This window comes from Filicampus tigris, chromosome 11 (genome assembly GCF_054856515.1).
Source record: "Filicampus tigris isolate MCC_2025a chromosome 11, RoL_Ftig_1.0, whole genome shotgun sequence".
Classification (NCBI taxonomy): domain Eukaryota; kingdom Metazoa; phylum Chordata; class Actinopteri; order Syngnathiformes; family Syngnathidae; genus Filicampus; species Filicampus tigris.
Window position 1 is genome coordinate 15285202 of NC_141227.1, and position 25986 is coordinate 15311187.

Here is a 25986-nt window from a genome sequence, read left to right on the forward strand (position 1 = left end):
AATTTTAAAGCATAGATGCGAAAACTAAGTGTGTCAGTTTTTTTTTAAATGTTTTCAATTTTTCTTATTTTTTTCTTTTTACACTTGTTAAGAATGTTAAAATCTAAAAATACCTGCACAGTTAACACAACTGGTATGATGGCAAGTGTGAAGATTAGATTTGTATTATATATATACACATTTCCATAAATGTTTGAAAATTAAATAACTTAACAACTTCCCATTGTACAAAGTATTTCTGCCTGCCCGTTATTATTGACTTTCCTAGTCCAACACCACCAACACGGACAGAAATGCATGTTACCCCTCTGGAGAATGTTATGCTTCAAATCACTCGATTTCTTTAATAAACAGCTGGGTAGATTTATTATAGTGTACATCAAAGATCATGAAATACAAACGGAGGAGCACAGGCTGCAAATAAATCACACATTCCTCTCCTTCTCGTTTGTACAAATGGAGCATGTCACAAAAATATAAACAGCAACTTCAAGGAGGATGACACGGCATCATTTACAGTCACAACCTGTACAACAGTTGGCAGGGACAGAGAAAAAGAGAGGTGTGGGGCAATTAAAGCATAAGAGTGGACCCTTTTGGTTTATGTATTTACAGTGTGTTCAAGTGTAAAAATGATGATATAGTCTCTTTGTGTAGATTACTGAATGATATGCTGTACTTTTATTGATAAACATTCATTGAAGGTCAAAACTGAAATTACAAAAAGCAGAGTGAGGAGGGGGCAACAAAGAAATACCCAAGACAGGATGCGATGAGAGCAACACATGCAGGTGGGGGGATTTTTCAGTTGGTTTTCTTCAGCAAGCTCTTCAAACTTCTCTCCACGGCTTCGTCCAGCTCCTCCTCCAGCTCCTCTTTCTTGGACATGGCCAGCTTGGACTGGTAGTCGCGCACTTTCTGGTCTATATAAGGGGCACTTTGTGTTCCGTGCAGCATGAGCGTCCACTCCTTGAGGACGCCGCGCTGGAGCTCCTCGCCCCGGAAGCCCACCTCGAGGACCCAGGTCCCACGCGGGTCCTCGCCCCAGTTGTGTGTTGTCATGAAGGGCCACTTATCGAAGCCCACCTTGGAGTCGTTGTCTCGGGGCCGTCTGCTCAGCAGGATGGACTTGGTGCCCATGGGCGAGGTCATGTTGATGTTGAGGTCACCGCGGCGGCTGGCGTTGACGGTGATCACTGCCTGAACGTGCTCCAGGTAGCGGACAAAGTTGTCCTTTCCCTGGCAGGCTTCGGTGGAGATGGCGAGCACCAGCTTGTTGCCCGACTGGATTTTACTGGAGGAAAAGGACAAATTGGACACGTCAATGTTATGTGGCGAAAACGTGTCATCTGTGATGGTTGAAGGAAAGTACGTCAGAAGAGCCAGAGGAAATAGTCACAATCAAATGGTTCTGAATTAGAACCACTAAATAAAGTGTTTTCCCTATATTTCCACCAGAATCGCTTCTGTAGTTTAGCATTGATGGCAATATGGCCAAACTACAATCCAACTGAAATTCACTGTTTAAGTGTGACTACAGTGGCAACTTATTTTAAGAGATGAATTCATGTTGTGACCATGCTCATATTTAAATTTACTTGCATATACAAACAATCCCTTTTCAAGTTTTGGATAGGAATGGAAATGCCATTATGCGATAAAAATGTGACCAAAAAAAAAAAAAAAACCCATACAATTTTGCACCTTTGTAAATCCCACAAGTGGGACAGCTAACATAATGTGCTCCGGGCAAGTGCAGCCCGGTGGGTCTGCGGGTGGGTGGCCTGCGCCACTGTGGGGGTGTTGACAGCCGATTTAAGTCATCCCCAATCAAATCTTCTCCTCTCATCCCTTTTAAATGTGACACAACTGACAGTCTCCACGGAGACTTCCCTGTTCAGAAGAGGACAATGTGTAATTGCAGGAATATACAGAACGAACTAGTGATAACTGCTGCCAATTTACACATCTCCACGGAGCTCAGTACCTGTCTTCTTGTACCCTGATCAAATTCATCAAAATCACTTTAGACCAGCTGCGCCAATATTTAGATGTGGTCTGAGTGGGCGTGACTTTAGACGGACTTTCTGCCCCCTAATTGTATTGCGCTGTGCCGCAGCTGCGTTATCTACAAATATTGAGTCCATAGTTCACATAACCTAAGATATCTTTAATGCTGCAGAAGAACTTGTTTAGTCTAATACACCTGAGAGACCGTTTACATGCTTTTCTTCTGATGTTTTGGTTAGCAACTGAGTTCAAATGGGCTCCGATGTTAGATCTTAGATGCCCATGCGTGTGAATGATAGTGTCTATGAACTGAGACATTTCTTATCTGGGGGGTGTTTTTTTTGTCTTGAGTGGATGATACCCTGGATAATATCTTGGATTTTTTGCTTCCTATGTCTGTCTGTAACAGTGAAAATGAAATGCAAACGACAGATATTGTGAGAGTGTTTATAAGCACTTTCGACTGCAAGTTTCACATGCTAGACTGAGCCCTGCCTCTACATTGCAAAAGGAGATTAGTCCCCCCTACCCCTCCTATAATGAGTTTGTTCCAAAAAGAGTGAAAAATCCAGGTTGTTGTTTTTTTGAAGACGCTGCTGTTCCCATCTCCTCAGGAGCGAGGACTCAGCAGGGTAGCGCCTTGCAGTGGAGGCTTATTAACATTAGAGGCTTAGGCCCGCAATGCAGGCAGCTTCAAACGGGAGCGCTTGAAAGACGGCTGAGCTCACCGAAGCCACCGCAGTAGCCGCAGCATAATAACACATGCTCCTTGGACACTTCATTGGGTACCATGTAACCTTGTTGTAGTGGAAATTTACATGATCACAAGGTGCCTCAATAGTTAGTATAAGGAAGTATACTGTATACTGTACTACATTCTGTGTGCCTCCACTAAGCAATTTGTCCTCTTCGAAAGAGAATACACCGCAAGTGGAGATTGAAAACAACAAAGTCACACAATGTGGCCTAGCACGCCAGCTCCTCTGATAATGAGAACTTCTCCTTCAGCCAAGGAAGTCACAGTCAGCCAGCGCCGCTATCTGATCAGCGTTCAGAGCCGCGGCGTAGTAGTCAACGAGCCCGGGCTTTGTTGATGTTTATTTCTTTTCCCCACAGAGACGCTCTCATCAAGGGTGGCCTTGTTGTAATTATTTCTCCAGCACAATACAGGCGGCCGAGTGGCCCCCATGGTGGTGCTGCTGTGTAGAACAGCAAGGTGACAAAGAATGTGACGCGTGACGTAGCCTCCATTTGCGCAAAATTAGCATTCAAAAGACAAGACATTAACATTAGCGTCTATGCCTTATAAACACTGTGTCATCCGTTTTATGGCTTACTTTATTTTCCCTAATTTATCTCTAGAGCTGTGTTGGAACCATTTCATTAGTGTGGTTCCTAAATAAGCAGAGAGCGGTCAGAAACTTTCTATATACAACGCTGACCAATTCTCTCTCTGAGCAATTGTCATCATGCTAGTCTACGTGATTGACAGTCTTTCAAGGCCAGACCAATTACGGGCCTCTGATGAAGCCAATTAAGAGGCAAGAGGCCAGAGGAAAGCATTCGCCAGTACACATGAGGGTCCTCTGAGTCACACCGGCTAATAAAGCAGCAGAGAGGGGAGTCCACAAGAGCAGAGCAGAGGCGAACAAGGGGAAAAGGAAAAAGGTTTAGGCAAAATGACCAGCGGGACAGAGGGAGGCCGGCAACCGAACGAGATGGATGAGATGAAACGCGGCTGAAATGGCAACAGATAAAAGAGACATACCCATGATTTCATTGGTGGGTTGATTGCTATCAAAATCTGAGACTCCCCATTTTTTTTTTTTAGTTCTTATGTATAAAGAATGGATATTGTTTTTCAAAGACAATTTGACAGGTGGACATCAGGATTTTAGAATGTAGTCATGCCACACATAAGCGCCTATAACAATACGTGTATTAGTGTTTTGATTTCAAATCAAAATCCATAAGTATGAAATGATGAAAATAAATACAAATTATTAATATATTGAGAAAACAAAAATCATCTAGCAGGATTGTATCCTGTTGACATAAGACAAATGCATAATAGCAAATAAATGAAATTGATAAAAACATAAAGATAAGTTATGTTTAAAGATAATAGAAGAGGTGTATATTTTTTTCACTTTGTCAGGGTGTAGACATGACACAATTGCAGTAAAAATCCAATAATAGGTATCGTGAAAAATAATTACGTATTATGGTTTATTTTTTCATAGATATGCATTTTGAAATGATGCACATTGAAAATGAGTGGCAAACTATGTGACATATGACATGTTTTTTGATTACGCCATTATATTGGTGGGTTGATTGGTTTAGTGGCAAAAACTAAAATATAAATTAAGGTTAGAAAGGGTACATTTTTAAGCAAGATTATTAATCATAAAATGTGCATCCAGTCTACAGCTTTGTATTCCATTTTATGTTGTACAGTACCCTTTAATTAATTAGACAAACATGTCTCTTGTGCTTGTCAACCCCTCCATGTCATCTTGTAACACCGTAATAGTTTTATTTACATGATTGCAAAGAATATCAGGGGTTCATTTAAGAGGAAGCTCTACACATTAACATCTTTTAAGAAATGGGACTTACTGATTTTCCGGTATGGATCCGGCAACGCAGTGGAAACGCTCGGGCACCGTCTTCCATTCTTTGGCCATTTTGACCATGCCGCCAGCGTCCAGCACGCCGTAGCCAAACAGGTGGTTGAACTCCAGGCCCACGCCGTTCCTCCTCCACTGGTGCACCTCATCGTGGAGCTGGTTCCTCTTGGAGGTCAACACTGAGAGGTGCTGCATGTCCCTCCATGTCAGGTCGGGGCTGGGGTAGGGTGCGGGGGAACAGAGAGATTTAAAAAAAATAAATAAATCAGATTTACAGTAAAATGCATATGGCACTTGTTGGTTTCTGAAGTAAAACCTTTTTTTTGGAGTGGGGCGGGTTTTTCCTAGGAGTGTAATGTTTGGTCTGTTTTTTTTTTTGTTTGTTTCATGTTTTGCTCAGTGTTCTGTCTGTCTCGTTATGATTATTGTGTCCACCTGTGTGCCTTCCACTCCCTAGTGCTAACCAATACGCTCCCTTCTACCTTGTGTGTCTTGTCCAGGTGTTTCTCGTTGTCTCGTCAGTGTATTAAGTTGCTAGTTTTTTGTTCAGTGCTTGTCGGGTTATTGTAGTGTGTCATGTTATCATTGTAGTCGGTTGCTGTCGTTGCTGTCATTTGAACAGTTACCTGTTGTCCAGTTAAGTCTAGTTTAGTCTTGTCGCCAAGCCTCAGTTTCCGGTCACTTTTATTTCATTACTTCTCATTTCATGAAAATCTCATAAACTTCCCTCCTGCCTCGCCTCCCTGTATTTGGGTCCTCCACGCCCTTGTATCATGCTGAACCCTGACAAGGAGTTGTTTGGGTTTCCAGGGTTTGGAATTTTAACATTAAACCATGCCATGATAGTCAGTGTGTACATGGCTCTACTTTTGTCTTAATGGCACTTCCCACCTTGCACTCGTCAAAATCCAATTCATTGTCATTTATTGTTCATAATTCATTTAACTACAATTGATTAACATTTTTTAAATACAAACATGTTAAATATGTACGCATTTTTATTATGTTATTTACATTTATTTCATTTACATGATGTACTGTTCATGAATTAAAAAAAAATAGGCAAATGACACTAAATCGTCTTCAATATTGTGGAGATGGCCAGTTTAGAACACTGTGTAAGACTCCTCACTTCTATTCACCTATGTGCTTTGCTAGGTGCTGCTGTTTTGGTTATCAATGGGGTAAATATCGTTCAAATGAAATAGTAGCCTTTATTAACTGAGATAATTAGTTATTACCCATCCCCAACACACACACACATACATTCTTTTGTTTGGTTTAAGTAAATGCGCCCAGCAACTACTGTAATTGGTTCACTTTCCTGCCGTCACATGATTCAAGTGTTTGGCCCGTAAAAACGCTTTGACAGGGCGATGACAGGGCGAGCGCATCCATTCACTCCCGACAGCGACATCATCATCGTGTGTGCCGAGCAAACAGTGGTTTCTTTGCACAACTACGCTAAGCCGGTGTCTGTTAATGGCGGGTAGATTCTTGTCAGCACTTTCACGTGACAAATTAAGCATCGGAGAGGAAGGAAAGGCTCTTCACCAGGGTTTGCAGCAAATCACCTTTTGCAGTTTTTACATTTTAATTATACGCATTGTTACCATTCATCCTATGTACTCTCAGTTTTGCCTGCGTCAGCAAGCACTGACATTATTAACAGTATTTATATATTTTTTTCAACATTCAAGTCCAAATAATTGATTCCTGACCTTGGTGCAGGCATACACACAAATCTGTCTGGCAGTGGCACAAGTGGTATAAATAAATGGGAAATAAACACAGCAAAGGGCTCTTTGGAAAGTAGACAGCTGGCTTATGTTTTTTAGGAGGTCGCTGACAGAAATCTTGAAGGAAGGATTAAAGGACATAGAGATTGGCCAACTGTGCCAAATGCAAGGCTCACATTAGCTTTTTATATTAGATAAAGCAAGCAGATAAATGTGCCGGCTGAAAAGATTATTGTGTGGAATGAATGCTTGCCCCTGACCTCCCCCTTTATTCACCAGAGAAGAAAATAAATTACATCAAATATTTCTCATCTCATCTGAACCCAACAATCCTGGTGCAAGGACAAAACTACTGTTGACTACATCAGGGGTCTGTTTCACAAAGCAGGTTTAGTGAAAACCTGTCTACTAACCCTGAAATGAGAGAAACTGAGTTTTTCATTTCAAAAAGGGAGGTAACTCAAACCAGAGAAAGAGGGGTAACTAGTCGGTTTCAGAGAGTGAGGAAAAGCTCTCGGTCAGTTACTGCAGTAACAGATTCTGTGAACCTAACCTGGTCGGGACCAGGTTTATCTCAATGAACCTCAAGCTTTTCTCTCTCTCTGCGCCTTTTCACAGCCAAACACTGCATTTCATTTCTTCATTCATTCGGTCCGCAAGCATAGCCTAGTTCTGCCTAGTTCAAAAAACAAAAAGGCTATGTAAGGTATGCTTGGTCATACGAAGGAACAACAACGCAATGTCCAGTACATGTTGAACAATTATTTGGATGCATCGTCTTGCCAGTTATTCCTGATATACCTGTCACTGTGGGCAATGCAAATAAATTGAACTACCAGAAATAAAACAGAAACCGAACAACTTGGACTAAACCGTACAATAAAAAAATCAATCAATCAATCGGAGACATGCTTAGTTATATACACACATGAATGCTATATTTATTCATGGTAACAGCCACAGTGCACGATAGAAATAAACAGCTACAAGAATTGACACACAAAGTCAAGAAAATCTGTGACGCGCTCAGTCAGGCACAAGCACAAGGGTATGTTTTTGAATTGTATGTCCTGTCATATAATTAACGCAATCACTCATCTTGCCACCTTGTACAATAAAAATAAACACATTGATAGTGGAAAAAAAAAGATTAAATTTGAAAACTAGCACTGCTATATATGCAGGATAGAAATAAACAAAAGACTAGAAATAAAGAGTATAATAAAGAATAAACAACAGCACACACGAGTCATATAATTGACGTGATTGCTCCTCTCGCTAGTTATTCCGAGTAAATGGCACCATGCACAATTAAAAAGAAACATAACAACTAGAAATAACCCACAAAGTCTGTATGCCCTTTTACTTCTAGAACATAAGACTACAAAAGGATGAGTAGATTAGGCAAGGTTATCAGACTATATGAGAACATGAGGATCGACAAGGGCATGTTGACTACATGAGGACAATAAACACAAGCACAGAATGTTAGATGGGCACAAGAGACAGCGCATACTTTGCCTCAAGAGCCAGGGCGAAGACTCCAGCTGCCTCTGGAGCTGCTGCTGATGTTCCCGAGTGGCGCAGCGTGCAGTTCCCATACAGGTCGGTGGTGGCCTAAATGTGAAGCAAAATAAACATGCATGATTTGTTAGAGCTGAAGATAGCTTGTTGTTGTCTATTTTTAGAGCTATAAAAGGATCGATGTGAAAATAGTTCTCTCTTCCATTAACCTGCCAGTACACAAGTTATGTTAATTTATTGACTCAACCTTTATTTGTGGCATTCGGTGATTAATTAGACGCAATAACAGCCTGACTGCAATTAGAGAGAGAACCCCGGGGAGGACCCTGACTCTGTCAACAGCCCGCGGTCATTTGCATAATCGCAAATACAAACACTGCTGCCTTTGTACACGGGGAAATGCCTTTCTTCCTATTTGTCAAGTGATTTTTCTTTTGGTCTGGTTGATTGGATGACATCTACAAACAAATATGTTTGCATTTTTTGTGCATGTGTTCATTATTTTCAATGGTGTACACGCTGTAGCGACGTTGCAGATTTCAACCAATCAAAATGCACAGAATCTTTCACACATGCTAAAAATAGATTTCCGGATTTTAGGCTAGCGAGACCCAACCAGCTATTATATAAAGTATACAGTACATACGGTATATTGTGTTTTACAACAACAACAATGATTGTTTTACAACAACATTTAACTTTAACAAAACCTCTTTTTACATACAATATTAATAACATGTTCAAGCACATAAATAAATATTACATATTCCTAACATAATATTTGTGAGAAATTATCGGTTTTGATCAACTTTGGGAATTGAACTTCCAAAATTGTAACCAGATCTGAATTCAGCCAGTTAGCGTGCTAATATTATCATTCATCCTGATCGCATCATCATTAAAACATTAGGTCTCATACAGTTTAAGCAGAACAATTTCAATTATTGAATAAAATACATTGTAATTGTATTTAGGATGTATCATTATTTTAGATTTCCTTTTGCAATATTTCAATTTCGATATAAATGGTGGTAATTTTGAATACTGCTAGGTGCATAATATGTGCCCATTTTTGCACTTGTATATACTTCAACATAGACACTCACGACGCCAGCCTCGGGGTTCCTCTTGCGTCCGTTGCTGAAGGTAGATGCCAACGTGGATGAGCAGCTCTCGTCATACAGCGCCGTGCGTCCGTCGTTGATGGCCGAGTTGATGGAAATGGTCCACATACTTGAGGCGTAACCATCACAATTACAGTCGTCATAGCTACCGCCATCTCCTGATGCCCACACGTAGATGCTGCCTTTGCCTCCTCGCCCCTGGATGGAGACCGGTGAATAGATGAGTTCTGATTTTGATTAGGGGGACATCGTGGATGGAATGTATAATCAGAATTATATAGTGCCACTAATTACAGTATGCAAGAAGCTCCGGCTTGATTTACATACGTATATGATGAAAACCTGAGACAGTCTGCCTCATGGGTGACCACTACGGCATCAAAAATAATATATACATGCCTTAAATATCTTAAAACATTCTTCATGTCAAATAAAAAAGACACTAAACACTTTTCGAGTCAATGTTATTTTTGTGGGCACGTTTTGCAAAATCAGTCCACTATTTCCACCCTCTTCAAAAAATTCAACAATAGTCAAATTCATTTTTTTACACAGTGTTACGCAGTGATTCATTGAATTGAGGAGGCAGAGCGGCCGTTTGATTAGTTGCATGTAAACAATCAGAGTATGTATCCAGCTTTGTACGTCCTGAGCTCCGGAGAGGCTGGGTCATTTTAGAGCAGCCTACACCTGCATGCACGCAGTCCAGGATGATTAATCACTCTAGTAATAGGCAGTGGCACTGTTAGCATGGCAACAGTCAGTGTGCGTGTGTGTACATGTCTTCCGCAGAGGGGGGTGGAGTAGCGGAGACGATCTTTGCCTGGCTACAATCACATGGATGAGATCTGCCTTCCTTTCATGGGGGGAAAAAAAAAACATCCCATGCCTATACTCTATAGGTAAGGATGATTAACCATCGGTTCAAATGATTTGATATCAATGTAATGTCTGAAGGAAACAGGAAAGCTCATCAACCAGGTGGCTGAAATGGACTAACCCTTAGAGTTTTAACCTTTGTGAAGTGTGCTTGGCCTAATCAACTCCTTTGGGAGGAAAAAACGAGTGGCACACCAGCCTTTTTCGCCCACAGTTTTCCAAAAATTAGCCTATAAAAGTCATACAATGAACCAGCATTTATCAACCTTTTGCCTTTTACACAGAACCCAACAACGTGGTATGTATTACCTTTATGGTGCTTTTACATGGTCAACACGGAAATCTGTCAATCACACCATGAGACATCCGGCCACTTTACTCCATCAAAACATAGGAGGACATGCTCTGATCTGTGTCCAATGAATAGATAATTGACTGAGGGCATTCCTGAAAGTCTGTGGGTATAAATTTAACAAAATACATTGAGACATAAATGGTGTTCCAGTAATCCATGCATTGATTATGGGAGAAATAAAGGCTGTGTCTGTAAGGACTTTGTCACAGAGCCTGGAAGATTGCCCGATGAAAGAAAGCAATGAAAGACCCGCGTTAGGATACAATACAGACAAAAAGTAATGTTTCTGGAAAGATTCCAGAATGAGGCATTATATGAAGAGAAAAATGTGATGAAGAATGTGAAAGGGGAACATGTTAGGCTTACCTAGTGTGCTGTAAACCTGATATTTTTTGTGTGTTATGACCACGATTCAAGGAATCCCCCATACTGTCACCAATAAGAAGATATTTGGGATAACATTGGGTTTACATACTGTAGCTTCATGTACACCTGTTCATTTGTGCACTACAACCAAGATTCAGCAGATATGTGGTTGAGGGCAATTGCAGTACAGTATACCCAAAAGCATATTCTTGAAAACATGTGGAATGTAAGACTAAGTCCTGTAATCGATGTATACAAGTGCAGCAGCGACCCAGTCTGGAAGGACTTTTGACCAAAGACTGGAAGATTGCACTTCAGAGCATGAAAGGTCCAGTACAGACTAAAACTAATGTTTCTGGAGAGATTGCAAATTTAGGCATCAAACAAAGATAGAAAGTCTCTGTGAAATGGACTTGTTTTGATCTTACACTGCATACTGTGCATACTGGGCAATTGTGCAACAACCAAGATTCAAGGATACCTTTCCAACTGTCTCCAGTGAGAAGCTATTTGGTTGAGGGAAGAGTGTATCTATAGCATATAACTGAAAACCTGTGGAACATAAAATTGACTCCAGTAATGCACTGTGTGTACTGCATACAAGTATACAAAGGCTCAATCTCCAAGCACTTTGGCATAGAGATGTGGTCTGAAGAGTGTGATAGAGACCATGGAGCTCCCATAAAAAACATCCAGTGTATACTAAAACAATGTTTCTGGAGGCATTCCAGATTGAGGCATCAAATAAAGCGAGGAACTCACTTCCCTGTTGTACAACAATTACAATAACTTTAAAGGAAGGTAGAACAATTCTAAGGTTCTTTCTCTGTATATGAAGGTAATACATAAAACACTTCTACAGTATAAGGGAAGGGATGCCACCTTACCTTGTTGACACCGTCAGCCATAGCCTGAAGGGTTAACTCTCTGGGTCCATCCACAGTCTTGCCATCATCAGTGGGCCCCCAGCTGGCACTGTAGATGTCAATGACTTGAGGCATGTGGCTGATGGATGAGGCCTCAATGATGTCCGTCATGAATGGCTGGTCCAACATTCTAATACCTTGCAGGTGAACAGGAAATGAAATGTTGGCTGCAGGAGATCTGTGTTGCCAAGGTACAAACTGTACAGATTCTCAACGGATAGAATCAATCGCAACTGGACTACTCTGGTTGTCTTATAGAGGATGGTACATACCTGCCACCTTGGAGTTGTAGGCGACTCCCACGCCGCAGATGTTGTTGTTGGCTGCTGCTGACACTTCCCCGGCACATCTTGTGCCATGACTGGTGACAGGAATGAGCAACACATGGAGTTAGGAAGACAGAGTTCCTGGATTATAGTATAATCGCAACGGGTTCAGGCAAAGTGTCTTTGACTGGATTTAGAATGCAATTCAGGCATCCAATTACAATTTTGTGCCCCTAATGCATATTTTTGACTATTAAAATGATACATATCTGATATCACTGTTTTTCACAGTCTAATATAGTCATACTGTAAATTCACCTTTTCAATTGGCCTGGAATACTTCTCCCCACACTAGTTTAGAGGGGACATAAAGAAAACTAACATTTTAATTCCTTATCTAAAAATAGTTAATCATTTATGTGTCACAATGTGTCCCCTGCACGCATCGCATACACGGAGACAGTAAAGAGTAAAGAGACAGTATGCTGTAATTCTGAATCCGTGGTATTTTGCCCTAACATCTTATTAACAGAGGTGTGCATTCCGTCAGACTGATGGACCGGTCCGTCAATCCGTCACTGACGGACGGCCGTTTTGCTGACGACTGACGAGTGATCGGACACTTTTTAAAAATGGACGGACCGATAAATGACAAAAGTGGTCTTTCATCCATCAATGTAATTGTCACTAACTGTGTCCGTCAATGACAATCTGTAAATTCGTCACTGACAGACTCCCGTTTTTCTGATGTTTTTTGGGTGGCACCTACTGACAGACCAACGGACCTCTGACGGACTAACTGACAGACTAACTGATGGACTGACAGACTGACGATTACAATTCAGTTTGTCACGAAAAATGACGGACTGACAAATGACGGACGGGTAGCCTGACTGCTGACCGATGACAAAGGACAGACCAGCAAAAAATGTAGTAAACTGCCCACCTCTGGTTATTAAGATTAAAAAACTGTTTTATGTAGTGGAAAAAAAATGCATCCCTCGTGAGAGTAAGCGGTATGGTAATGAATGAATGAACATCTTTAAATTCAAGTAACTTTACTTTGGTGGTGGTCTGTTTTTTTGCGCTTCACATTGTCACGGCAAACACACAACTACTGCCCACTTTGAATTTGCATGGCTGTAATTTCAAATGTAATTTTGTAGACGTGAAATTAATTAAATCTGAGAACATGCTACTGGTTTCCTTTAATAGTGTTTTTTTTACGTGACCAGCCTGACATCCATTAATCGTGTCTCGGTCCAAATCAGCGTGTGTCGCGTCTCTCTCGCCTCCATCCCTCAGCTTCCCACAGGGACCTTGCAGAGAGTCGACCCCGTTTTCTCCCAGCATGCTTTGCCACTGACAGGAAGCTATTTATAACAGCCGCCTGATTAGCTGAGTTGCGCGCCCGCCAGTCTCAGAGCTGCTGCACTGACAAATCCGGCACACACATTTCTACATCCCTGAAAATATTTCTCTGTACTCTTACCATCATCAGGTGTCTCAGTGGATCACCGGGGCACGTTAAGCAGGATAAAGCACTGTCAGTAACAAGGGTTCCTGAGCGTGAACATGCCTCCTTTATCAGCCTTATCTCTGCACCAAAAACAAGTATTGTGCTTTCTAGTGTGTTGTGTTCAGACAATAGCTCTGTTTGTACTGCACCATTATGTCCTAATGGAACAAGGTGGAGAGAAAATCAATAGAGAGCTGCTGGACTCTAGGGAAAGCACACAAAAACATGGGCGTGTATGTGTGTGTGTGTGTGTTGGGGTGTGTGTGAATGTGTGTGTATATAAACAGAGGGCGACTGAGTAGCTACCTGTTGAACCAGTCATCTGTGTAGCGTGGAAATGGGTACGGGTCATTGCTGCTGAAGTCATAACTGGCATCTGCATTCTGAAAGGACCAAATGGATGTCTTTACAAAGAGAACAAGAAAGCATAGAAGATTTTATTCAGCTCTTGATCTAATCGCAGCCTATTCGGCCCCTATGTCTCTTACTTTTGCTGGTTTGAAATACTTATACATAGTGGCAGTCATTGTCTGTCAGTCTGTCCGTGAGGGCCTTATATAGTCTTCAATTTTCTAAAGTAAAATACATGTTTCAGTCGCAGTATCCTTATTTACTGGTGTGTTTTGTTCTGAAGATTTATTTTAAAAAGCCACTTTATGACTCCATAATCAATCCTCTTATCTACAAAAATCTTGAATCAATAAGTCTCCAAGGTAAGATAATTATCTCCTGGCTGTCGCACAACATTTATAATGCAGACATAACAGTGATGCCGATCGTCTAATCATAACAAACCAACAGGAAGTGTGGGGGTTGCACAAATTCTGATCGATCCCAGGAGCAGCCAAATTGTATGAGACCAAACGTGATAGGAATGGAAAGGACCATACAGGAATACAAGAGGACAAATGTCTTTCTTGGAACATCTCATGCCTGCCTGCTGCAAACCCACATTTTAACGTATTCTTGAGTACGGCGATTTTACGTCTGTCATTATCTCAACACGGGTTGTTTTTATTTTTGCTCTTACAAACTTTGTTTTGTCAACATGAGTTACAGTCAGTGTATGTATCAAATCTGTCAAGAAACTCATCAACTTGAGATCCTCAGCAGTTAATTAGTTTATGTTCAAATGTGACATTTTCTCGTAAAATCATGAGCATTTTTGTAAGATTAATGACTATTTTGTAATATTACAACTTTATTCTTGAAATATTATGGCTTTTATTCTTGAAAAAAAATATTCTTGTGATATATGAACATTATTTCCATTACTTTTGACCTTTATTCTTGTAGTAGTACAGTACTATTCGAGCATGATTATACTGTTAGATCTGAAGATGTAAAGCAGGTACAATAAGACACTGAGCTTTACTGCCCTTGGTGTACATCTTTAGAGTCAATACACTGTGAATGAAAATGAACTTGCTTCTTTCACGCTTCTTCAATCTTTTCAACCAGCACAACAACCAGGAACATGGCAGGAATGTGATAGCGTAACTTGCCGTCATGGCAACGTCAGCATCAGTGCCAGCAAAGAAACCATACTATGAGACTTTGATTTCGAAATATAACACCTCTCTGTCCTTTGCAATATCTCTAGAAACGAAGGGGGGGTTTAGTTATGAGCAGCGTATGTGTATTACCCAAATGGTTAAAAGATAACAAACGTAGAAACACAATTCCTGTATCTGAGTCATCATAAATGATCTAAATGTTTCCCTCCTTCCAAAAGGAACACTCTCATTTACCCCTCTAATACGAATGTGTTTGTTTATGGTTGCTTCAAGCCCAATGAGTGAGTTGCCCTTTGTAAATAAATGTGCCATGAAATATCACCGTCTTAGTGTGCACGGAGTCAAACCATTACAGTAATTCACCATATTAATGTTGCTCTCACGAACTGATGCAAATATTTGGGTTCATACGAAGACAAACAGTAACAAAACACACGAGATAAGCGCATGATGATATCACGGGCTTTTGAATCCATCAGATAATCACAGTAGCTGAAGACATTACGACTGAGGCGGCGTTGAAGAAACTAAAGCAGGATTACTTACAGAACACAGTGTCACCCTCGAACGCACTCTGGTTCAAACAAACACGGATGAAGGCGTAGTGTGCACCATCAAGGCAGCGGCGCATGCTCCTCTATCACCCCTGATAAGGCCTACTGTTATTTTTGGGTCAAGGTTGGTCTCTGTTCACAGGCAAGAAACGAGGAGCGGCGCAAAGGCAAACACTGGAGTAAGGATCACGGGAGGATGTAATACGAGCTGGATGAAGCAACCTGACTTTTATGGCCCAATAGGGACTCATTGGTTGGCTTTTTATTACTGGGAGCAGGCTGGCATCCATGCATTTGCAAGGTTTCAGATAACAGATGGCATATTTATGCTGATCAGTGCTGCATTTATTGATAAAAAAAAATGGTGGGACACCATTCATAAAGGTAGGAAAAGTAACTTTAGTTTTAGTCTGATGCACTTTTTAATTCTAGTTTCTCCTCTATAAAGTTCTACTCTACCAACTAGCAAGTGCAACAGTAAACGCTGCACCAAACAGCTAAGAAAGGACAGGGACATTTGGTACGAAGACAAAGTCAGAAAGTACAGATTACTTGTAGTATTTGGGTTAGGAGATGAGACTGAAGTCGAAAAATTACAAGCAGAAACTCATACATTTATGACAAACATCAGGATGTGTGGAGAAAAAGAAGTCATTTTATGGGTAAAGCATTTGAATAAGTTTCCAATTTTTTATTATTAACATTATGGTGCACGTGCGTTTGGCGTAAAAACTGGCGCATCTTTAAAGCGGAAGTCAACCCAAAAATATTTTTTTCAAGAATATGTTCCCAGCAGGCCCACTAGTTGGAACACGGCATTCTGATTAATTTTGCGTTTGTGGAATATACGTTAAGCAGCAAAATGCTCTTGTTTTTAGCCATCTCTGAGGGCGGCCATTTTGTCTTCTGTCAATTGAAAATGACACCAGAACTGCTCACAACGACCAATCACGGCTGACCTGTTTTCGGAATCTGAGCCGCGATTGTGAGCAGTTGTGATGTCATTTTCTGTCGACAGAAGACAAAATGGCCGCCTCCGGAGATGGCTAAAAACGGGTGGATTAACACTTATTCCACAAATGCAATATTTATCAGAATGCCCTGTTTCAACTAGTGGGCTTGCATAGAACATATTCTTGAAAAAAAGTGTTTGCGTTGACTTTAAGTTCGTGACGGAGCGAGTCTAGCTTACCGTGTTTGTAAATCTGGCAGACTGTGGTGTGCCTTGCTAGGCATTCCGTTGAACCAAGGACAGTTTCTTTTACTTGCACCCGGTGCACCTACCAATTTGGTGACAGAAAGTAGTCTAGACCTTTGACCAACCAAAAGCTGGTCTAGTTTTTGGTGCAGGTGGGTTAATGCGATTTTGGTGGATTTGATCCAAGCGCAAGTAGAAAGATTCTGAGCTTTGCTGATAGGTGTGGTGGATGTCATCATATTCCATTCATAAATCGCCAAACCCTCTGAATCATTGTTGTCTAAAAATACGAAAAATAGTAATAAGCTTTCGTCACCACAGCGCCATCTGGTGGATTGGGTGGGCTCTTGCCTGAAACACAAAATGAACATCGCTACAGTTGTATGCTGCAAACGTTACGCTCTAATAATTTCCCATTTGCTTGTTATGTCATCCTCCCGCTTGTCCTTCGAGCTTTTATCAGTATTCTGGAGGTAGAACATCACATTATTCGGCCTCAACTACCCTGGCATTATCTGCGCTGGTGACAGATCGGCCTGCCATTGTGCCTGCCATCGTGCCTGCCACAGCGGCGCATGTATTAACATTCAACAGCTCGGCCGTCCTCCTGTCCCCGCTACCTACTCCTAGCCCTCTCCCGCGTCCTCCGCCAAGCATGACAAGGAGACCCGGCAGCCATGACGGCGCCTCGGGAAGCACCTGCCATCGGCCAACTGAGTTCCCCCACTTTGCTCATTTACGGGAGCGAGGGAACTTGTGCAAAACAATAATGAGGTACTCACATAATTAGATGCCAGGTCTGGATGCAGATAGTCAATGCCTGAAACAAAATTTTGACATGCATATTGGAGACAACTAATAATATGACACAATGTTTTAAGAGAATAACATCATCTGTATTTTTCATTACATTTTGTATTTGGAAATCATCGAAAGCTATCCCCATTTTCCCACACAGTGTAATGAGATCCAACACAGAGGCAATAAAAAGATTTCCATGACAAAGCTAATAATGCTCTGTTTTGATTGACACTGGCAATCACAGACATATTAATCTAGCAGGGGTACTTTCATTATTGCTTTATTACGTGTTTATACATTGATTATTCAATAGTTTGTTTGTTAAGACTTAATATTTTTGTATTGCTGTACATCCGTAGCTACAGAAGAAGGAAGGTCAGTTGTTTGAGAGTCTTAGTTGACTTTACTTTCTTACACAATACTTTGTGACCTTTTTTCATCTTGCACTCAACTCCATATATTAAAAAAAAGAATACTAAAACGTATATACATTGAACTAAAACAAAGCATTTCCACAAAAATAAAAACCAACAAATTTGCTCTAGAAACTAATCAAAACGAAATCAATTTAAAATCCAATACTTTGTAATGTATGTTAATAAAAATGGTGTGGAAAGTAACCCAGGCAGGCGAGGTTGTTAATACTTGCCATCATCCATGATTGCGATGGTGACTCCTTGGCCTGTGTAGCCCAGTTGCCAGGCCTCAGCCACATTAAGATCCAGCCCGGGGGTCCCATCTGCTTGGCCCGTGTTGATCTAATCATGCAAAATATGAATCCATGACTCACAGCACCAGGTGTGGAAAAAAATATAACAAAGAGGATGAATGCGTGTGTGGGTGGGATTCTTTGGTGAAGGTAATGTCAGAGATAACGGCGCATCTCGCTAAAGACGGCCTAGGCTGTGTTCCTCTGATGAAGAGCGGCGGGCTCGCAGCAGCCGTAAATGTCACACTTGCCACTCAGGCTTAAACGAGAGGGGCGCTGCGCATGTATTGGCATAGCTAATTAAAATGTGACTAACTGCACTGATTGTGGAAGTAGTGGGGAATATGAATGCTTAGGAATGTTAGGTCAGGATGGTGACTCACCAGGTACCACTGTTTGGTGAACAGCGGGTCGCTTATGTTCACTTCCATGTCATCTAAAGTTCGGTAGCCGCGCTTCTGACGATTGAAACCTTCTTGATCCAGAATGTTCTTCACCTGGGAAAAATAGACACTTTGATTTAATTGACTGTAAATGTAAATATTTGTTTCAAAATACTGTATGTACAGTAGATTTTCCAGCCGGCGGAGGCTGTAAAGTGGAAGTCAACCCAAACATATTTCTTTCAAGAATATGTTCTATGCAGGCCCACTAGTTGAAACAAGGCATTATGATAAATATTGCGTTTGTGGAATAAGAGTGAATCCACCTGTTTTTAGCCATCTCTGGGGGCGGCCATTTTGTCACTTCTGTCTACTGAAAATGACATCACATTGCTCAGGGCTGGGAAGCAAGTTGGCTGTGTTCACGCCCACAACGGCGCAATAGTCCGATTCCAACTGCGCTCGTCCGCGAAAACATTTTAGCTAGCTACAAAAAGACCTAAGATAGCATGTACCAGCCTGCGCTGGTCAATTCCCCTGACATTATCTAAGTTAATCAAGTGTTTTTGTTTTTTTTACATTTTACATTTGTGTGATAAAGATGTCGATGTTTCACAGTATGAAAATAACTACCAATACTGTCTTTTCTTAATTGTCAACTTATTTTTACCATTGTATGATTGTTAAGAGTATGAAAATGTTCCTTAAAGCATTGCCTGTACAGCTAAACGTTATACGATGGCCGCAGTTTGCCGCTGAAACTGATTATTTACATTTCGGAATAAACAAAAGATGCTGTTTTTGTCGCTGTCTGTTCCTCAAGTCCACAAAACACAAACACATATAATTCTTGTCAGGGCTTCAAAATGTCCTCCAGCACATACATTCGGGTGACTAAGTCCCCTCCGGTGTGACTGAGGTACAAAAACAGGCATTGTGGGTGTTTTTTACTGCCGCTGATAGATAAGGTAGTATAGAGCAGCACTCAAGATGGCCTTTTAAAACCTATTCATCTTTTTACAGCGTACTCTGAGCAATCGGGAAGCGCACAGCACACACCGTCAATCAGCGCAATCAAATGATCCTTCAAATAATATATATGTATTTGAAAATACACCTCCCTGGATAAATTTTTTCTATTGATAGTAATTGCTTTCACATGGTCCTTTCCCAACTGTTTGTAGCTCAAACACAAAGGGAACAAGAAAACGTACAATACTGCATAAGATTTTGAAAAATAATGACAGACACTGCATTTCATAGTAAGATCATGACAAATATATGCTTTCAGTTGGTATGCTTATAAATCGTGAGATAGCGACGCGAGTGCAGAAGGTGTGAAGGTGGATGAAAAAGTGTTTCATATCTTTCCTTGTATTTGTACTACTGTATTTCTAATGACAATTGGTCAAATGCTAACATGCAAACAGATGGTAGGCTAACACATGATAAAATAGCAACCTTAATATGTGTATACTGTAAGTGCCAAGGCCGGTTAATAAGGTTTGGACATTTCTTCTTATATTCTGGTACTATATTAAATGATGAAATGCTAACATGCGAGCTGTTGGTGTGTGAATTTATGGAAAAAAATGTAACTTGAAGAGACTAAGTGCTGGGGCCAGTTGATAAGGGTTTTAGATATTTTGTGCTGTATTCTGGTTTAACTTCTAATAAATAATAAAGTGATCAAATGATAGCATGTTAGCAATTGGTATGCTAACATATGGCAAAAAAGCAATTCAAGTATACAGTAAAATGTTCTGATTGCCATAAATTTGGAAATTTTGCCATGGAAAATGTGGCCTTCTAAAAAAATGTGTAACTTGAGTTAGTTTCCAAGATGAATGAATTTAACTTTTTGTTTTAACTGGTGGATTGATTTTAGATACATGTAAGTTAAATTGATAAAACATCTCCATTGATTAAAAAAAAAAATAATGGAAATGTCTAATTATGGGTTAAATGGGAATTTGCTGAGTGTGGAAAAATAGTCCCCAAGCTGTCCTGAATGAGCTGAACATTTACAGTCACAGTGAGAGAGAGAGAGAGAGAGAGAGAGAGTTGTTTGAATTGTTGGCAAATATAGACTAAAAATTGGGAAAGTACTAATAAATACAAAGAATGTCGGTCTCTAACATTTGCACAAACTATTATCCTGAACTAAAAAAAAAGCCTGCTGGCTGCTTGTGTAACTGTTCCAAGAGGACAAGAACTGGACATTTTAGGAATCATCCAGACTGGAAAGAAAAAGGACTCATGAGCGAAGTGGGTCATTGTGCTCCACTAATAGATTCCTACCAAGACTCCAGGGAAAATAGAAAAATCAATGTAACCGTCCCCTCTAGTACATTTAGTGCTTCTAGGAATGCACACAACAGTCGTACAAGCCGTTGTGACATTTGAAAGATAATTAAAATCGTCTCCACAAATGGTTTGGTTACTAATTTGTATCCCCCGCCTCCACCAAAAAAGTGTAACGCACTTTGACGGCGGTTTAACATTGGTGTTGAGCTACAGACCTTGAGTATTAAAGTAGTTCTTGCAGCAAGCTTATTTTATTTGGTCGAGGACGCCAGGAAGACAGTTGACACTGTGATATGCAGGCAACATTAAATCAGTCATGCATGGGAGCCAATGCCTGAGGCGGTACACAGGATGGATATCACAACCCTGTCAAAACGGCAGGTTTATCTCATGCAGAAAAATTAGAAACCTGTAAATGTTTATATTTTGAAATATCCCCCAAAGTAATGTAAATTAGGGCTGAAGCGATTACTCAAATAACGCGATTAAACTTCAATTAAAATGTGAAATCCTATTTTATTTCCCCCATGTCGTACATGCATACTGCATTTTATTTTAATAAGAGCATATTCGACAACTGTGATTTACTCCGCAAACACAGCGTCACCGCTGAAGCCACTGTTAACTAAGTGCCACTTATCTCATAAAGCTCCACAGGAGGACATTTGAAAGCAAGAATTTAAAAGGAAACAAAACACACAAACACAACCTTTGCAGAAAATCTCTTCTTAAAAGGCACCTCATAAATAGACAGTGGGTGATTCAGAGTTTTTGAGTGACTAAGTGGTGTTCAACAGAGGAAAAACTGTTTGTATGAGTCACACAGCGGCTCAGAGGTTTTGACGCTGAAATGATCGTAATGACAATAAATCTATCTCATGGATGGCAAGCGACAACTACAAATTTTCTCTGATGCAATGGAAACAAAGCAAAATCCCAAATATTTGAATCCAGAATGGCTTGAAGATTGGATTTAGGTGGGCTGAGAATCTGAAGCTGATCGCCATTTGTGTACGGAAAATTCTGTCAATTTAATGATGAGGATGATAGTTCAAAAGAACAAAAATAATCACTTCTGCAAATATTGATTCATTGCTTCTCCTTGATTGTTAGTCTGACTCATTCCGACTGATGCGTTCACTGTGGCATGGTTTTTGCGGTTTCCCGTGGCACTATCTTGAATTTCCTATTGGTGGCTTTCCATTGTCAAAACCAAGTAGAATTAGCTCCAGATATTGTACCTGATCAGCAAGGGGTTTCAAGTGTACTGAGCTGAAACCATGTGGCTTGAAATTACAAGAATTTCGTAGTTTCTTGTGGAAACGGGAAAACCATATTTCCCAAACAGAGGCATGCAGTGCTGTGCAATGAAAAGGAACATGTTATATTTAGCTCAATAGCAGTTCCATTTAGTTTTTCCTGTTATCATACTTTCATCCATCTTTGTACATGTATTCAATGTTATGGTCTTAAGACATGTCTTATAGTTTACCCTGCTGTCTTTCTGGAGCCGCTGTCTGCCTCGAACGTTGCGTTTGCTCCGCCTCTTGGAAGAATCCTGAGGATAGAAATGGTAGAGCCCCTTTCCAAAGGCCACCTGAGCAAAAACAAAATGGTGCACAAAGGAGATGAGTAAGAATGGGTGGAAAGCATGCCCCAATCGCCATGTAATTGCTACACTACAATAGGCGAGAATGGAAAAAGGTTGAAGAAAGGGCACTGATTTCCAGACTTTCATGAACGGGGCACGGGGGTCTATTTTAAGGCACGGGTGTTAGAATCAAGCCTAATGTATGATGAGAGCAGTGAAAAATGATTCCTCAGGCACTATGCCCGGATTAAAGACCCTTTATGCTTGAAAACAGCCTGAGTTGGGGCAAGTCAATCCTCAGTATAAACACTCACGGATTTTTCACTCGTGCTCTCCAAAATAAAAATGAACACTCAATAGAATCTGCACTAAGGTCCGGTGCCCTCATCGTGTCAATTAAGCAACATATAAAGATAGTTCAAAGAAAGCAGCCATTGTTTAATGGTGTATATCCCATCAAGACAAATATAGCTGCAGATTACATAACCTGTGAGGGAGGAGGGAGGTAAGATGTGAAGGCGGGGGGGGGGGGTGCTCCACTGTCCAAGAAAATGAACTAGCAATCATACAAATACCACACAGCAAATATCACAATGATGAAGTACAGACTGACACATTTATTAATAAACAGAAGATCCTAATTCAGAGTCAGAGCAGGCAATTTTGTGCAATACGCCTCGCTGCCTGCAACATCCCCCCATGAGCAATTTCACGCACGTCCATCTTGACAGGCCCTCACACTGTCAAAGGCAGAGGTGGGGGGGATCATTTCTTCTGCTCCATCATGGAGGCCTTGTTAGTGTTTTGTTCATGTATGCTACACGTTATCCAGACATTTCATGTCATGTCTTCAGGGTGAGTGAAATGTCACCCATAGGGATGGACGCACGAGGGATGTGTCACGACTCTTCAAAATGTGTGTAAGGGGGAGGTGGGAGAATATTTGTAAGACTGTGCCTGTGTTTGGTGAAATATATGAAAGAATGTTTTCTTTTCTATAAATGTAATATTTTTATGCAATGTTTAAAATATATAGATACATAAAATGCCATTTTGGGGGGGCAATCTAACAAGAAAAATAAATGATTTCTTCCTTTTGAATTTAGTGATGCTCTGTGGCTCATATTATTAGTATTATTATTATTATTAGATTACGACCCTTGTGAGGATAATCGGTATAGATAATGGATGGATGGATAAAATAAGAGGTACTACATATAAGATTGACTATTCTTTTTAATATGAAAATATATAGGCTAGTGAAATCACAGGACTTTTTCCCTTAAAAATATTCTGTTTCATTTATCATCAAGTTATTTAAATGTATTTAACATCTGTTTACATGTATTTTTATGCTTGTATTACTATTTCTATTATTTGATTTGACCTCTGTTTCATGATCTATTTATCTAGATTTATTTTCACCAAAATTCATACATTTTTGTATTTTATGACTTTATTTCATATTCATTGATTTTCCATGTAGTAGGATTTTGTTTGGATGTATTTTCAAATATTATCAATTTAATTACTGGATCTTATCTATTCTATCCATTTATTGTCTGTTAATTCTCATCATTTACTTGTTGACTTTTTTTCATATCGAAAAATGAAATAAAATTGCTTTGAGTCACATGTATTTCCAGTAGGCATGCTGCTGTAGTGGGATGTGACGTCACCAGATTTCACAGAAGTGCATTGAAAACAAAACAAACGCTTGTGAAGGATCAGAAGAAGAAAATTATGTTTTGAAAAAAAATATCTATATATCTTAATATCTATCCTGAGGCTTTGTTTGTCCGAGCATCCTACCTTGCGAGCACTCTGGTACCCATGTTGTGCTGCAAGTTGGTGCGCCTCCTCCAACGGCACCTCCTCGCGCAACTGGACCACAACATGCTCCGTGGAGTGTCTCTCCGCAGCCTGCGTCGCCGTCGCCAGCAGCAGCAGCGCGTTCAGCAGCACCATAAATCCCACGCGTGTCCCTGCACGGCGGGGAGATCCGCGCATCGTGACCGGCTTGTGTCAATAGCGTCCGTGCGTGTGTGTGTGTGCACGCGCCTTCTTGCCTGGGCTGTCCGTCGGCTTGTGTTTGGATGTTTGGAGGGAGGGATGCTCCTGGTGAGAGAAGAGGGGAGGAGGGAGGGATTGAGGGAGGGAAGGAGGGTGGTGGAGGAGGTGGAATCAGAGATTTTGCGCGCGCATCTCCTCTGCAAGTCGGTGTTTCCTCTCCTGCTGCAGGTTGAGTGGGGCGCTCGTGTGTGCTGCGTGGGGCAAACGTGCATCCTCAGCTTTGTGTCCCTCCCCCTCCCCCCAATGGTCATGTAGGGGCTCACTCAGCCTTGTCCTGTTGGTCCTTCGCTTTCAGCACCCTGGAGAGATCCCGCTATGCTTTCATTAAAAAAGCGGATTTGGAGCCTTCATAAATAGGATTCTGGTATATCCATTCTCTCATTATCCATACCTTGATCCCACATGATCCCCACTGTTGTATTAGGTACACATGCACAATGTAATGTGATTCTCAAGCTAGGGTCCTGTAACGAATTACTTACAGCATACAGGCAAAGCATCTTAGCGCATTTCATGCACAAGGTAACTCAGTATGCTTCACATAATTAAAAGTACAGCATTTAAAAGCATTTACGAACAAAACAGTTGACAACATTTAAAGCAACGCGAAGAAATCAACAGTAGCTTATTAAAATACTAAAAGTACATGGAGTGCAAGCACAAGATTTTGGAGAAAATGATTTTGAAAATGCTTTGAAAGACCTTAATCATATAGGTATGGGAAAAGAGCATATTTTTTATTAGCATTTACACTTGGGGCAAACTTAAGTTATGTTAGTATCTTATTGCATTTGGGTGCAACATAACATCTAAATGCTGCTTCACCATGTTTGATTTGAACTCTGGGCTCCACCAATTGACCCAAGTCAATTGCAGATCTCCGAGCCCTCCTGAGTCTATATTCAATAACCATTTTTTAATGTATACAGGTCCCAAAATATTCGGTGATTTATAGACCAGTAGCACAATTTTAAAATCTATTCTACAGCTGACTGAGAGACACTGTAAAGCCTTTAGGACTCGAGTTATATGTTATGATCTATTTGTTCTGGTCAGAACGCCAACTGCAACATTGTGAATGAGCTGCAGCTGTTTGACGGCCTTTTGATGCAGGCTAGTAGAAGACGTATATAATAACTTTTGGGGCACCCTAAATTCTGAATTGTTTCATGTTCATAAATTCCCTTGAGGTTTTTTTTTTTTTTTAAATCAAATTCAGACCACTGGGGTAGGCTCCCACACTCCCGTGACCCTTGTGAGGATAAGCGGTTAAAAAGATGGATATTATGTGCATTTGTGCATAGGACAGCACCTGCCTCACAGCTCTAAGGTTCAGGGTTTGAATCTTGTAGGGCTGCTCGATTAAGCGATTTTGAAACGTAACCGAATTTTCTGGATAAAACGATGTTAAAAACGTTCAAATCGGCACGTTTGATTTTTTTAATTTTTGGTGTATCTAAGCCACTGCGTCTGCATTTTCGCATCCTCCCACGAGCGCGAAGTCTGAAACAA

At 40.7% G+C, this 25986-nt stretch overlaps 1 protein-coding gene across 2 annotated transcripts; it reads right to left on the minus strand.

Moving 5' to 3' along the window:
- Positions 1 to 318: 318 nt before the first annotated feature.
- On the minus strand, positions 319 to 24642 carry pcsk2 (proprotein convertase subtilisin/kexin type 2). 2 transcript variants are annotated; one of them, XM_086045075.1, is made up of 13 exons: positions 24471 to 24640; positions 24214 to 24386; positions 22303 to 22407; positions 18504 to 18617; positions 18061 to 18169; positions 17393 to 17430; positions 13648 to 13724; positions 11829 to 11917; positions 11518 to 11693; positions 9013 to 9228; positions 7899 to 7999; positions 4633 to 4860; positions 319 to 1294 (listed from the first exon to the last, which is right to left on the minus strand). In XM_086045075.1, exons 2-13 carry the CDS (start codon positions 24367 to 24369, stop codon positions 805 to 807), a joined length of 1899 nt encoding a protein of 632 aa, XP_085901201.1. In that variant the 5' UTR covers positions 24370 to 24386; positions 24471 to 24640; the 3' UTR covers positions 319 to 804. The 2 variants fall into 2 exon arrangements, with proteins under 2 accessions (XP_085901201.1, XP_085901200.1); XM_086045074.1 differs by having other exon boundaries at positions 24214 to 24642.
- Positions 24643 to 25986: the final 1344 nt, after the last annotated feature.